This window comes from Bidens hawaiensis, unplaced genomic scaffold, assembly GCF_021521415.1.
Source record: "Bidens hawaiensis isolate Kalapana, Puna unplaced genomic scaffold, B.hawaiensis_p1.1 tig00001461_1, whole genome shotgun sequence".
NCBI classification, from domain to species: Eukaryota; Viridiplantae; Streptophyta; class Magnoliopsida; order Asterales; family Asteraceae; genus Bidens; species Bidens hawaiensis.
This window is the reverse complement of record NW_027491082.1, coordinates 3,383,174-3,397,514: the sequence shown is the minus strand read 5'-3', so window position 1 is coordinate 3,397,514 and position 14,341 is coordinate 3,383,174. Positions and strand designations below refer to the sequence as shown.

At 35.5% G+C, this 14,341-nt stretch overlaps 2 protein-coding genes across 2 annotated transcripts; both read right to left on the bottom strand.

Moving 5' to 3' along the window:
* Nucleotides 1–772: 772 nt before the first annotated feature.
* Nucleotides 773–3,357, bottom strand: LOC143577172 (uncharacterized). The gene is made up of 6 exons (XM_077061085.1): nucleotides 3,219–3,357; nucleotides 2,606–3,124; nucleotides 2,220–2,521; nucleotides 1,390–1,485; nucleotides 1,061–1,198; nucleotides 773–967 (listed from the first exon to the last, which is right to left on the bottom strand). Exons 1-6 carry the CDS (start codon nucleotides 3,316–3,318, stop codon nucleotides 830–832), a joined length of 1,293 nt encoding a protein of 430 aa, XP_076917200.1. The 5' UTR covers nucleotides 3,319–3,357; the 3' UTR covers nucleotides 773–829.
* A 1,863-nt stretch (nucleotides 3,358–5,220) lies between these two features.
* On the bottom strand, nucleotides 5,221–12,572 carry LOC143577942 (E3 ubiquitin-protein ligase UPL4-like). The gene is made up of 17 exons (XM_077061654.1): nucleotides 12,483–12,572; nucleotides 11,490–12,150; nucleotides 10,861–10,971; nucleotides 10,658–10,774; nucleotides 10,409–10,567; nucleotides 10,176–10,334; nucleotides 9,937–10,089; nucleotides 9,714–9,835; nucleotides 8,480–9,500; nucleotides 7,260–8,342; nucleotides 6,954–7,181; nucleotides 6,769–6,873; nucleotides 6,602–6,682; nucleotides 6,461–6,529; nucleotides 6,246–6,374; nucleotides 6,058–6,141; nucleotides 5,221–5,373 (listed from the first exon to the last, which is right to left on the bottom strand). Exons 2-17 carry the CDS (start codon nucleotides 12,138–12,140, stop codon nucleotides 5,308–5,310), a joined length of 4,338 nt encoding a protein of 1,445 aa, XP_076917769.1. The 5' UTR covers nucleotides 12,141–12,150; nucleotides 12,483–12,572; the 3' UTR covers nucleotides 5,221–5,307.
* Between the last annotated feature and the right edge of the window lie 1,769 nt (nucleotides 12,573–14,341).

Here is a 14,341-nt window from a genome sequence, read left to right as displayed (position 1 = left end):
GGAATGGAACGAGTTATTACCATTCCAATGAGATGTTTGGTTACTACATAAGAATGCAATGAATGATTACTTTGCGTTGTTTGGTAGGTAGGAAAAAAAGAAAAAATAAAACTAAAATGGTAGGGAGTGGCGGTGGGAGGTAGGTGGTGATCGTGGTATTGGTGGGCGGTGGTGTTTGGTGGTGGTGGACTACGTATACAGGAGGTAATGGTGGTTGGAGGTGCGTGGTGGTGTTGGGGGTGGGTGGTGGAAGGCGGTGGTGGCAGTTGTGACGATAGGCGGCAGGTGGTGGTGGTGAGGGGTGGGGGCGATGGTTGATGGTGGCGGTGGGCGGGTGGCGGTGGTGGGCGGCTGACACTGATGGCAGCGGTTGGTGGTGGTAACAGCGGCGGTGGAGACAATGGTGGTGCGCGGCGGTGGTGGTTGGTGGTGGGTAGTGGTGGGAGGGTGGTGGAGGTGATGTAGGGTGAAAGAGGGAATGAAATGAAAAAAAAATATGGGATATGGACGGAATGAAATTGGGATATTTTAGAGGGAATGGAATAGACTAGGTAATGGGTCATTTCATTTTTTTGATCAACCAAATACACTTTTCTCCATTCCCTCACAATGAGTCATACCATTCCGCCCTCCATTCATGCATACCAAACGCTATCTAAGGGTGACATTGATCTTTTTTTCTCATAACTAATGTCAATGAATGTGAAAGATACATTATTGAGATCCATTGCCATCAACATTTCCTTTCCCTAGTTTTGAGGATTTTTCTTCTAATAACAAATACATATATATAATACCATATATTTACAATATAATAATGACAATGAGTTTACTTCTGTTTAATGGGTTCTGATTTGCATATGGGACACAAGTTCTTCATTGACAGCCATTTCTTTATGCATCCAACATGAAAATCATGCTTGCAACCTTTTAACATCCCTACATCATCCATGTTTGCGTACTCTTCCTGCAATCAGAATCATATATACCCTCAACCAAATCTGCATTCAAAATATTCAAAATGTATACCCTCAACCAAATCTGCATTCAATAATCTTACCAGACATATCACACATGTTCCTTCGTCTTGTATTTGATCGGAAGAACAGTAAATTGATTCTCTTAAACACTTCGAAATCAGATTCTCAGACAGACCGGTGCTAACACTTCCAATTCTTTCCCCGAGTGCAAGAAGCTCCTGTTTGTTTTGTTATTTAAACACATTTAGACATAGAGATAGAATATGTAAAATGAAGCTTTTGCTGGATTTGCCCATAAGCCCCCGGACTTTATTTTTGAACGATTAAATCCCATAACTTTTGAAACTTAACCCATTGACCAACCCATATAACCCGTTGAAGTATAAATGATTGGTAAAAGTGTGCTAACCTCGTAGCTCATGTCATCTATGTCAAGCCTCATGTCCTGATGATGATCAAATGGATTTCTGGATCCAAAGGCTGACCGATCCACAATCATGAGACCCTACAATTACATAAAAATTTCCATATGAAACAAACCGAGTGGCTGAAGTGAGTTTTGATGCAAACTCAACAGGTTCCATGGGCATTTTGACTTTTAAAAATAAAAAAAATACTAGATTTAGTAATATGTTTAAACTCCCACAATACCTAAGCTCATATTATTTATCGTATTCCATATTTTACAGAAAAACACATAAAAAATAATTAAACATTTTCATTCAACAAAGATAACAATCATGGCCAATACAGTAAAAAGCAGGATCTAAAGTCTAAACATAAAGATGACAACTTTGACCCATAACCCATTAACTTAAGGTTGTGTTTAAAATCTCTTAACAGATCAAACACACAAAATTGAAAATTTGGCTAAAAAGAAACATGGTCAAACGGGTCAAATTAATGACCCTCATAAATCACTTCAGCTGAAAGATCAAATAGATTTATAAAAATAGATTTTTTAATCATGCATAACACCAACTATTTATGATACGTTTGAACAATTTTTTTTTTCAGCACAACCCAATCTGACACGTTTCTACGCATACAAAATGACCGGTTCGAACAAAAAGTTTTTCAGCACAACCCAATCTGACCTGTTTCAACCCGTACAAAATGACCGCTTGACCTGTTAACCAAGTCACCCGACCCGCCCATTTTGCAAACTCTAGTCAAAACTAACACTTGAAACTAATTCTAAGGTTACCACATGTATTCATCTAGAATGTATGAACATACCTCATGCATGGACCGATCATGGAAACTCGCCTCCTCGTTAAAAGCTTGATATCTCTCAAGTGAAATCCTTGCCCGTGCATTTCGATCGTTTGAACGCCAAGCTATGGCAGGCCTCACATGCGGAGAAGCATAACCCTCAGTGCCCAACTGCAATCCTTCATTCCCTAACTGCAAGCTGCTAGATCTTTGAATATAATAGCTTTGGGCTCCTCTATCAGATTGCACTTGAGTACTCGGAACATTATTGTTTCTGGTTATGATACCATTCTCACTAGAATTACTGAAGGGATTTAACTCGTGACCTGCAAATATGGTATTTTAGAACTAATAGGTAATTATAGTTTTATACACAAAATAGAATATTTATTACATAAAATTTAACTTACTGGAAGAAACAACCCTGCTTCTCACATTCCTAACAGAACTTTCACCTTCATGACCGCGCTTCACGTTAGGGTAACCCCAAGGGGTATCAAAAATATGCATATTTTGAGTCTCCTCCCATGGGTTGGTTGGGATACAGATTTCGGACGTGCTTCCACCATTAATATCATTATCATTCGCACTACTACCACTGCTGCTACTATTATTAACATTATCATATCCATTTGTATCAGCAGGGCTTTTCCGTTTATGTTGCCATCTTGCATTATCATCCTCGTTGACGGGATGCTTTTTATAGTTGGATGAAGATGACGATGCAGCATTCACATAACTTTCATGAACCGTCGGAAGGTTTGACGGGCCAGAAGTGTCGGGTTGATAATGCAGGTTCTGAACATTGTGAGGTAATGAAGAATATGCATTTGAGACAGGAGCGGGATTACTATTACTACAGTGTTCCCCTTCAATCGACATGTTATTTGCGGGATATGCAAGAGAACTGCTTTCAGCAGCACCAGTGTCTGCTGCAAAGTAAATTAATCAAGAAATCATCAAAGCATTCAACCAAAAGTCATAAAGTCAAAGTTTTAATAATGTCATAGATCCCGGCAATACCGGTAAGTGCACAGGGAGGTTCTATCAAGTTCCATCTGTGATCATTGTTATTATCAGTCTCTAACATAAAAGACGGGCTGAAAACATGTCGATGCCCCATCGTTATGGGCAACAACGGAAATATATCAAATCGATTTATTCCCCACTGCAAAACATCCTATCGCAATGCATAAAAATTAGCATATGAATTTGATTCACCAATACAAGTAATTCACAAACAAAGTTTGTTCATTTAACATGAAAGAGGGAAGAACAAACAAACCCTAATTAACAATTTAATTAATATCCAAATTAAACCCAATTAGCAATTAACAAAATCCTGGGTTAATATACCTAAATCATTCAAGATCGTTAATTTAATTACCCACCGTCAAATAAAAGTTGGGGACAATTGAAATTAAGACGATATTGACAATCTATAGAGAAATCAGTAACAGGAAACGATTGATCGATGGATGAATTTGGGGGAAAAGACGTACCTAATTTTTGCGGCAGATTGAAGGAATGAAATGATAGAGAATGAAAGAATAATAATATTATTAATATTAATATTAATATTATTATTATTATAAGGTTGGTTGGTTGGTTGGGTATGAATGAATATAAATATAAGATGGCCATGAAGGATGCACGTGCATATATATGTATCTATGTATTACAGGTTGGCCCAACCCCATCGATTCACCACCACATTTTGCTTTTCGGTTCATGTTTATGTTTGTGTTCATCTATCTACTGGGTCGGGTTTGAGTAGATAGACTGGGTTTGTGTTACATGATTTTGAGTGTGTACAGAACATAGTTGATGCTTTTATATGAGTAAAAAAATATATGGGTCGACAGGGTCGTCTCGATTTGAACAATTTAACATGTCAATCGAAATCCCGTCTACCATCACTTGAGAATTTGACACATCTAGTTTTAGACTCTTAATTTGCTAAGAAAATGTTTTTTTAGATAACGTATAGATGCATTGTTCATACCGACAATTCAACCTGTCAACAAAATCCTGTCTACAGTCAACCGACAATTTTGACAAATCTAATTTAAGACTCTTAATTTGTTAAGAAAACGTGTTTTTTTTTTTTTTTTGATAATGTCTAGATTATAAAACAATATGTAAGATGGTGTAGGTGATAGAAATTGTTTATACCGACTACCACTTTTAATAGTAAATAAGTGTTTGAAACTTGAAAAAACACAATGACAATAGCTCACATCATGTTCACTCCTTTTTCATAACATGAGTTCTCTTCTCTATAACCATCTTTTATAAGTCGATAGAGATCGCTTTTACAACATAACATATTGTTATTAAGGTAGTGATCATATGTTATAACTAAGGTGGGTAGTGATAACAGATGGCTTTTACCTAATTACTCTTTCGTAGCAATAACCAGTTACTTTTCCATAGTCGATGTAAAGGTCACATTTTCAGAATCATTTGTCCGAGAATTGACATTTCAGAAGTCGACTAGATCTTCGAAAAATGATTTGACATTTTGGATACTATTTTGAAATAAAAACATAGCAATTTTTCATAATTGTTTTAACTCGTTAGGTTCTAGTCCGGAACGAACCACGACTGAAGTGCGTGTCATCCGAAACTATTCTATAGAGTAATCCTTTTAAAATATGATAACTTGCTGCATATTATTCACCCTAAAAGAGTAATCCAAAAGGCAAGCAAACCATGCAATGCAGGAAAAGAAACCTCATAACCAAAAGGCATAGTACTACTAGATAAACCATCAGTTGAAACAAACCACAAAGTATAAAGTTTAAAAAAAAGATAAATAAAACAAAGTTCTGTACAAAACGTTTAAGAAACGAGTTAAAAGAGAAGTCGATGCTTGTCAAACTTGAAACCGTGCCATCTTTCTGTACATTTTCTTCTCCAAGACACGAACCATCTAGTACCTATCCCTGTCTTAGCTTAGCAGGTATCCGACACATTCATCCATCACCATCACCATCACATCACCACAACTACTGCCACCGTAACCACTGCCACGTGTCATGTCCTCTGTACCACCACTGCCTACCTGATAATTACATATTCACATCTTATATACATGTTGTGCGCAACCTTAAGAGAGATGAAACGACCCTTGCCCTTCTGTTATTGCGTATAACAGCTTTTCCTTCATCATTTCCTGCAACAAGAAAAATTACAACTTATTATGACTGTTTCATGTTTTATACGCAGTATGAACATGATTCTTTTGATCACCACCATGATTTATCAACGAATAGTATTCAGAGGACTTGAGTACACTATCTATGTTAATGATAAAAATAATTAACATATATCTGGACAAAAAAGCGTTTTGTTGGTCAACCCAACTAAAACAGTTTTGATCCATTTCAAATAGAACTTGTTTCAAATTGAGCCTGTTTTGAACCGTTTCAATTTAAGCCTGTTTGACCAACTTCAAGTTGAACTCAGTTTGGCCCATTTCAACTTACCCACCTTGACCCATTTTAAGTTGAATCCAGTTTGTTTCATTTCAATTTAACCCATTTTGACCCGTTATAATTTGAGCCCATTCGACCCGCTCAACTTGAACCAACTTTAACCCGTTTCAAGTAACCCGCACTTTGACCCGCTTAAGTTGAAACGGGACAAGTTGAGTCCAGTTTGTCCCGTTTCAACTTAACCCATTTTGACCCGTTTTAATTTGAATCCACTTTGACCCGTTTCAACTTGAACCCATTTTGACCCGTTTAAAGTTAAATCCGTTTTCACTACTTTAATCCTTTTTGGCCTGTTTCAACTGCGTTTCAAGATGTAGGGCTCATAATAAACTAAGCTAGAAAAGAAAGAATGCCTTTTTAACCTTGGAAGAGTATGGAGGCAGTTTGAGATAGTTAGCACATGTCATCACACTAGGGAGGTCGGCATCCACAAATTTATCGCAATGCTGTCAAGAAACCAACACATGATACACATTTGAAACAAGATTCTAGAAACAATATATACATACATAGATTCTGAAAAAGAAAAGAAGAAAACTATAATACAAACCTTGCGTACGATTGTGAGTTTAGGGTTTAGTGATGCCAAACCACCAAGGGGAAGCCGTGGAGCACCCGTCACAAACTTCACAAAAGCCTTTTGCTGCTCATAATCAAACTCTTGTATGACCTCCAAAAACTGCATTTTTGTGAAAAAATAAAAATAAAAATAAAAAGTACAAGTAACAACTAGTAGATGATTCATAATAGCTTAACAATACTGACATGTAAAATTGGAGGGCTGCTAGCAGTGTATCCATGATCAAACTTGATGAGATCCGAGAGTTGATTTGACTGCCAAAAGAACAACAATGACACGTTTACCATACTTAGCATCTGAAAATATAAGTTTGACCAATAACATACATTCCAAGTTTCACTTTCTCCACATAAGAGACGTTCTAGTTCTTCATCGGTGAATATATGAAGATTGATGATTGGGAAAACCTAAATGAACAAAAACTCAATACGGTTAAACAAATTCTTACAGTTAAAAAGAGTAAAAAAAATACAAAAGCAAAAAAAAAAAAAACCTGATTAAACCCTGATTTAAAAGCCTCCATTTGTCTAGAAATTCCAGAATTTATTGTTGCATCGACCACAAGTTCAATGTAGTCCTCCAAATTTGCAGAATTTACCTAAAGAATAAATAAAAATTGACCATTTTTAGCTTAAAAGGTCAAGATTGGAGAAAAATAAGTAAATAAAAAATAACTACCATTTCTTTATCGGGCCCAGAAGCGAGAATATAATCAGGATAGCCCGGAAGAGTAAAATCAAGATGCAAATCTTTGACTTTTGTATCCCGAAAGCACGGGTCAAGATTATCGGCTGAAATTTCTCCAACTGATTTCAAATACTTTCTTCTTTCAACAAGAGCCCGAAACTCGATAAGGGTCTTACCAAGAACTGGGTCAAACGACTGTATATCATATAAACCTAGCTCCTGCAATACCACCAATTTCATGGATTAAAAGAAACATAAAATCAACAGCTTCTTATGTTTACGAAATATAAACCAGACCTTTCCAAGTATTAGTTTATAAAAAGCTTTAGAAAATGGAAGATCCAAAACCCGCCCATCATGAAGGGCCTTCGCCACAATCTGGCCCAACAAGATAAACTTTCGTTTCACCTCAGAAAACTCAATATTATTCGAGACTGTGGGCCCAGTAGGAGACCACGGGCCTGGAAAGAGCCCAAACAAAGACCCAACACGCCCAGAATCCAAAACATTGTCTCCTCTCCACATCCCAAGGCCCGGTTTCTGAAACTCATTACTCACGAGCGTAAAAAACTCCAATGTTGGCCCGAGGCCCGTTCCAACTTCTTCATCATATTTCACTTCAAGAACCACTTTTTGACTGGCGTGAAGATCCATCATTTTAGCAGCCGATTCAAGAATCTGATGTCGGTAAACCAGAAACTTTTTTCGAGGCATAGAAGAGTCGTTTTGGATACCCGAGTTTGACCCGGATGAAACCCGAGTTTGACTATGAAGCTTACTGAATGCTGCTAAACGGAAGTACTTGCATCGCGCTTCGAAACTAAACAAGAACGGGCATGATGACATTAGTTCTTTACACCATGATGGCATGCCGCCAGTCGATATGGCTAACAGGTCCCGCATCTGCTGCTCTAGCTTTTCTGTTAACCTAGTGTTTACAAACTCGTTCTGTAAAATACCTAAAATACCCTCACTTGTTGCTCTTACACCATCTAATTCACTAATTCTACCTTGAGCAAACGAGTGGATTTTTTCATGTGATATTATATGGAATCTTAACCTGTTGACAGCTTCCAATATTCTCAAAAGAAACAATATGTTGTAACACGGAGTTGACTTTTCCACAGTTGACCCGATGTCAGAAAATAGTAGTTTTTTCAAGGTGGATGGTTGACATGTGTGACATCCAAAATCTTGGGTGGTAGTTGTTTCTAAATTTGATGTTTTCTTGTAAGTTATTTTGTGTATTTGATTCCACAATTCTGCATGAGTGATAGTTTCGTATTTTTCTTTCTGGTGATTGATAACAGCTTGATATAAAGTCAATGCTCGGTCAACTTGCTTTCCATCAAGGTAAAACGATAGATGACTAACAGAGTCCTGTCATAAAAACACCAACTTGATATGAAAATACAATCTTTGTGGAAAAAGAAGTATAATACTATGACGTGATACTAAATATAATACTATAAGTATGATATTAAATAATAATAATAAAAAAAAAGAGTTGATCTTACAGATGACTCAGCAGAAGTTGACCCAACATTGTTTTGACTTTTAACAGACTCATTTTTATCTTCTTTATTACTTTCTGGGCAAACCTTAGGCCATAAGAACTTTCCAATTGCATCAGCATCCGAAAGCGGGTCAACATTTTGAGCATCGCCCGAGTACTCAACTAAAGTCAACTCTCCATCTTCCTTACCAAACAGAACTTTCAGACACGGGTATGTGGTACAATGCCTATACGGAACAGTAGCATATGAATTTCTGTGTTTGGATACACTGCTCACCACAACAGGAAAATCTTCAACCGAAGATAATCCGCTCTGTAATTTAGCCATAAAGTCTGATAACGAAAAGTTTGACCAAAAAAGTCCACCGAAAGTCTTCAGTCTTCTCTCTGCAACACAATGTTGACTTTTTGACCCGTTATCATCAGAAACGCTCCTAGAACATTGACCACTGGATAGATAGTTAACCAATGACCTGGTAATTCCACTTTCAACAAATTCAAAGGTGGAAATAACATCCGACCCGTTAAGATGTGACATGATTTGATGCAATACATTATCATACTCTTCTTCAGGAGTACTATGAGTGATCATAGAAGCTAATTCAGCAGATAAAGATTTCAACTTTTCAAGAATATCAGTTGTCCCGTTTGCTGACGTGGACGCGTTTTTGTCAAAATAAGTTGTCCTTATGTTTCTTGCAAGAGTTTGAAGGCCATCATTTTCCATCTTGCAATTCAGTGATGCTGAAGCTGATGAAGATGAAGACTTACAGTTGTCAAATGAATAACATAAGCACCGTTTTCGACTCGAATCATTCGATAACTGAATATCGTTAAAAGCTGAGAACATGAAACTTGAACCCTTTTCCGGGACCATAAGTGCATCGATGGCATAAAGAACTCCTTCCTTTACAAAAGGGTCCACGAAAACATCATTGGTCTTTTTAAGGATAGTGTCGGATATACTAAGTGCTAGCATTATTACATGTCGATCCTTTCGAGTGAACACTCCCGCCAAAAACCTGAAAGGTGGCACATATGAGCTTATCAGCCTCACTTTCCAAAAATCAATCAAAAAACTCAAAATGGTGATTTGAACTTTTTCTCGTTAAAGCAATTTAGAAGGTTTTATGCATTTGGATAGACTTTGACTGGCTTTTTAGTCAACTATTAATACAAACCATTTGACACTTACTAAAAACTTAAATTGCAAAATTTAGAAGGCTTTATGTCACCTTGAAATGTTGACTTGTTTAAGCAAATCAAGAAGTGTATCAGAGTTGATGTAATAAATTAGCCTGTCGATAACGCATAAACATCCGTAACAAATGTATAAATCAACACCCGTATCAACAACCTGTTAAAAAAATGAAAACTTGGATTATACATCATGATAATTATATAAAAAAGTTGGCACATAAGCCCTGCATTCCAACAACATGATTAACAACAACCAACCTGGATCAAAACATGTAACATATCATTCCCAAATGTCTTCAAGAAATTAGGGTTTTCCACCAAAAATGTTGACTTCTCTTCTGTCAACAGGACCTCATGATCTCTAGCTACAACGGGTAGCAGTTGAATCAACAATTTCAAAACTTCATGCGCCTGAAGAAATAATATAATTATATATGTCATTTTCAAGCATCAATGAAAATAGATGTAAAATCATGTGAACATGTGTGCGGTTTGACCTGATTGCTTTGACCAACGGCCCGAGGGGAAGGAACCCTGTGCGAAAGATCATAAGTCGACAATATATCCTTCAAAATTCTACTTATATTAAGATCAAAAAGCGACTTCACAGCTATCATAGAACCAGAAGCAAGTTTCACAAGTAGTCCAATTAGACCCTGAATATAAGTTCACAAAAGTTAAAAACTGATGACAAAGAAATTCAAAAATATATAGATATATAAATGCATACAGTGTCAACAGACTGAGATAAAGTGGTCTTGTTGTTCAAATCTATAAGATGAGAGACTTGATGAATCAACCCGTGTTTAGAAAGTTCATCCAGCATCTCGGGTGATCCGCGCACTCTTTCTGCTATTTTAATTAAACATGTTGCAACATGTTCAACAAGCTAAAACAATATAAAAAATAAAAAAAGTCAATAAATTCATTAAAAGATGTGATTCGAGTATCAAACATATTAATATATAATGATAAGAACCTGGTTGTCCTCATACTGAAGAAGTTGGCACAATATTGGAACCGCATCCATAAAAGGCGAAAACCCTTCGGAGGGAAGCTTCTCACATATGTTCACCACGGTCGAAAGCGCAACCCTCTTTTTTTATTTCAAGAAAAAGGAACAAATTTAATGCATCTCTTAATAGCTAACTAAATAAAATATTAATCCTACAATCACCTTACCTGAATGCTAGTAGAAAAGAAATCAATAAAAGTAAGAACCGCCATTATTGCACCCGCCTGTAAACACGCAAGTGGTTGCTCACGTGATATTTTCTCTAATGCTTGCAAACTCTATATAATAAACAGAAAAGCTGTGCATATCAGAATCGATAGAACTTTTATTTTTAAGAACGACCGAACAGAACATTCAGAAATTTCATTTATTTAATAAACGAACAAACATGAACCAAAAACTTTGTTCATTAGTTAAACAAACAAACATGAACACATGTCTAGTTTGCTCATTTATGTTCGTGAGCGTCCTGTTCACTTAAGTTTGTTTATGTTCGTGAGTTTGCAGCTTGTTTAAATTCGTTCGTTAATATATTCATTTAAATTTTATGGGCCCATTACACCTTAGTGTAGTCTTAATACCTTTTAGGCCCAGCACATTGTTCATCGCATTACTTTTAATTGGTTTTAGCTCATTATGTTTGTTCATCTATGCTCGTTTATATTGTTAACGAACAACCATAAATGAACACGGACATGCTCATTTTCGTAATGAACAAACACCAAAAAGAAAACCTAGATCGTTTAATTGTTCATGCTTGATCGTTGATTCAGTTAAAGATAAACCAAAAGTTTACCTGTTCAGCTACATCCACATACTCAATAGACAACAATCTCTGACAGAGAACAGGAATGCCATTATATCTAACAATAAAACCCGAAGACCGAGGATGACTATCACACAAATAAGTCAAAGCCCGAATAGACAAAAGCATAATCTCCGGGTTCGTTTCATGGCCTGCGAGCTTAATAAGAACAGGCGACAACGAGTTCGCCATTAAACTCGACAGCGAACTATCCGCACAAAACGATAGTATTTCACAAAGCTCTCTAAGTGCTTTTTCTTGAGCAAGTTCATCGCTTTCACTTTCACCATTTAATACCAATAATACCCTTTTGAACTTTTCTTGATCACCAGAAAGCCTCTGCCTTTGGTACTCAAGAATCGCGTTTCGGGCTTTTCTGTGTTCGGCATCAACCATTTCATCTGAATCACACGACCCGTATGCTGAATCTTTATCCTCATCGGTCCGGGCCGAGCCTGACCCAGAAGCAGATGAGGATGTTTCCATATCATGGTCATGGGTTTGGTTCGTTGAGGTGGTCGGAGTGGTTATTTCTGTTGGAGACACTGATGAACTTGGTCTAAACTCCAATGAACTACAAGTTCGTTTATCGGCTGGAAACTCATCGATCGTTTCCGCTCGCTTCTGCCCGCGATTTCCCATCGAAATTTCACTAAAGTTCAATAAAAAAACAAGAAATTAAAACAACATATAAGCATCTGCAACAATCTTGATCTTCAATCATGTAAATAAACTATCAAAATCAGTCACTGGAACATCAATAATTACCAATAGTTATAAACTTATAATGATCAACAAAAAGTAAGCCAAGTATGAGAAAAAAATAAATTATTAAAAATTAAAACAAATAAATAAATACATTCAGAACATGATTGATGATGCGTATGCTTGTAAAAAGATGATCTTTTTAAGTAATCAAAGAAACAAGTGAACAATAATAATAATAATAGCATATTAACAATAAGTGATTGATGGATTGATTACCCTGAGTCTGTAAGAGTTGATTGCAGAAATTGATCTTGAAATCCCTAATATAATAAATTTTAGTAGGAATTATAAAGAGGGTTTTATTAACCTAATAATTATTATTATTATACAGAGGAAATTGGATGATGATGATGATGATGATGATGATGATGATGATGAAGAAACATGGAGGGTATGTATGTATGCGAGTGTTTATGTTTTAGATTGATTCTAATGCTATAAATAAATTAAATGAATATATTGTCACATTTTTATTATTATTACTATTGTTATGTGTTAACAATATTGAGAAATTTAAGGTGTAGATATAAAAAAAAAGGTGAGGTATTTATCGGAAGGAATCAGTTTTGAATATGATAATAATTTATATAAAAAATACTAAGATAGGATTATTCATGAAAAGATTCAAACTAATGGTTATATTATTTTATTATATTTATACAAAGATTTTCCTTCATAATTGTTTTTATTGTGTTATGATTAAGTTTACTTAACTAATAATCTCTTGTGGGGTTTTCTTTATTTAAAAATGTTATGTATTATTTATGAAATAATTTGTTTGAAAGTTTTAAATGGTTAAGTGTAAAGTTTATAAACAACTATTTAAAGTTTATAAACTAATGGTTATATTAAAGTTTTTTTTCAAGTGAAAAATGTGTGAAGTCTTATAGAGAAAGATGCTCGGAGGGCCAATGTCAGATTTAAAGAAGGCGTAACCAAGACGCTCGCTGTGAAAGGTATATGTAAAACCAATGACATAGAGGCATATGACTTGGGTATATTTAGGTATCTGAAATGATAAAATACGTTGATTGTCGTTTTTCATCCCTAGTTAATACTTCAAGTGAAATCATAGCCACCAAAGAAAACAACTATACGAGTAGAATCTCACATATAACTAAGTTATTCGTAGCGTATGGGAAGGGTGAGATGAAGCCATACATACCTTTATCTATGGGATAAAATAATATGTTGCTTCTAGTAAGACGCTCGAGTCCAATAACGTATCTGAACGAGGAACTAGAAGGTAGCATGCAAAGACCACAAAAAAATTTATAAAAAAACATCAAAGGGACACGAAGAACTAGAAAGTAGAAGATAACATGCAAAAACCACCAAAAAATAAATAAGAAAATAAGCCCATAGGAGGCCAAGACAAAGCTAAGTCAAAACCGAACTAATCTCTAAGCATCTTTAACCTTAATTTTACCTCTCAACTAACTCCTATATTTGAACATGCCTCAGAAAGATGCAAGTCACTTAAACCCCGCCAAATTCACTCATAATCACTTAACAAAAGTTACATATCATGAAATGTTGAGTTCCGTTTAGATTATGAGAAATGCCAAAACTTGTTACCATGATTCCATCTAAAAAGACATATCAAATAGTTCTATATACCGCACTTCTGGTTTCAATTGATAGAAAGGGTTTGTTAGTTTTGAGTCAAATTGACACCAATTTCCCAAAATGGGTCAATTTTTGTTAAAGTTCACTAATTTGGTCAATTGAAAACTCTTTTCATTAGGATTTTAATCAACATAAATTCTCACAAGTAATGTTAAGGTTTAAGGCATCATTTTTCATTGAGAATTATTTGCCTGATTATTGTACAACTTCCAAAACAATGCTTGACCAATTCAGGTATTTAAGTCAATAATGTTATATAAGTCAAAATTCACCAATTTTCCAAATTAGTGCAACTAACATTATTGATTGTATTATCATCCAAGCAACTTCAATAGTGATTGTAATAATTTTTAAATATTTATATTTTCTAATATAGGTTTAAACACTAGCTAATACAAAATTTCACCATAGTCTAGAAATAATTAATTTAAAGAATATCTACTCAC

Excerpts from the sequence above, each read along its gene's own strand:
- LOC143577942 (XM_077061654.1), bottom strand. The coding sequence starts at position 12,140 with ATGGGAAATCGCGGGCAGAAGCGAGCGGAAACGATCGATGAGTTTCCA. Across the intron at positions 9,836-9,936 it reads TGTTACATGTTTTGATCCAG|GTTGTTGATACGGGTGTTGA; the intron begins GTTGGTTGTTGT and ends TTTTTTTAACAG. Across the intron at positions 6,874-6,953 it reads CTGGGCCCGATAAAGAAATG|GTAAATTCTGCAAATTTGGA; the intron begins GTAGTTATTTTT and ends TTTATTCTTTAG.
- LOC143577172 (XM_077061085.1), bottom strand. The coding sequence starts at position 3,318 with ATGGGGCATCGACATGTTTTCAGCCCGTCTTTTATGTTAGAGACTGAT. Across the intron at positions 2,522-2,605 it reads AAGCAGGGTTGTTTCTTCCA|GTCACGAGTTAAATCCCTTC; the intron begins GTAAGTTAAATT and ends CCATATTTGCAG. Across the intron at positions 1,199-1,389 it reads TAGATGACATGAGCTACGAG|GAGCTTCTTGCACTCGGGGA; the intron begins GTTAGCACACTT and ends CAAAACAAACAG.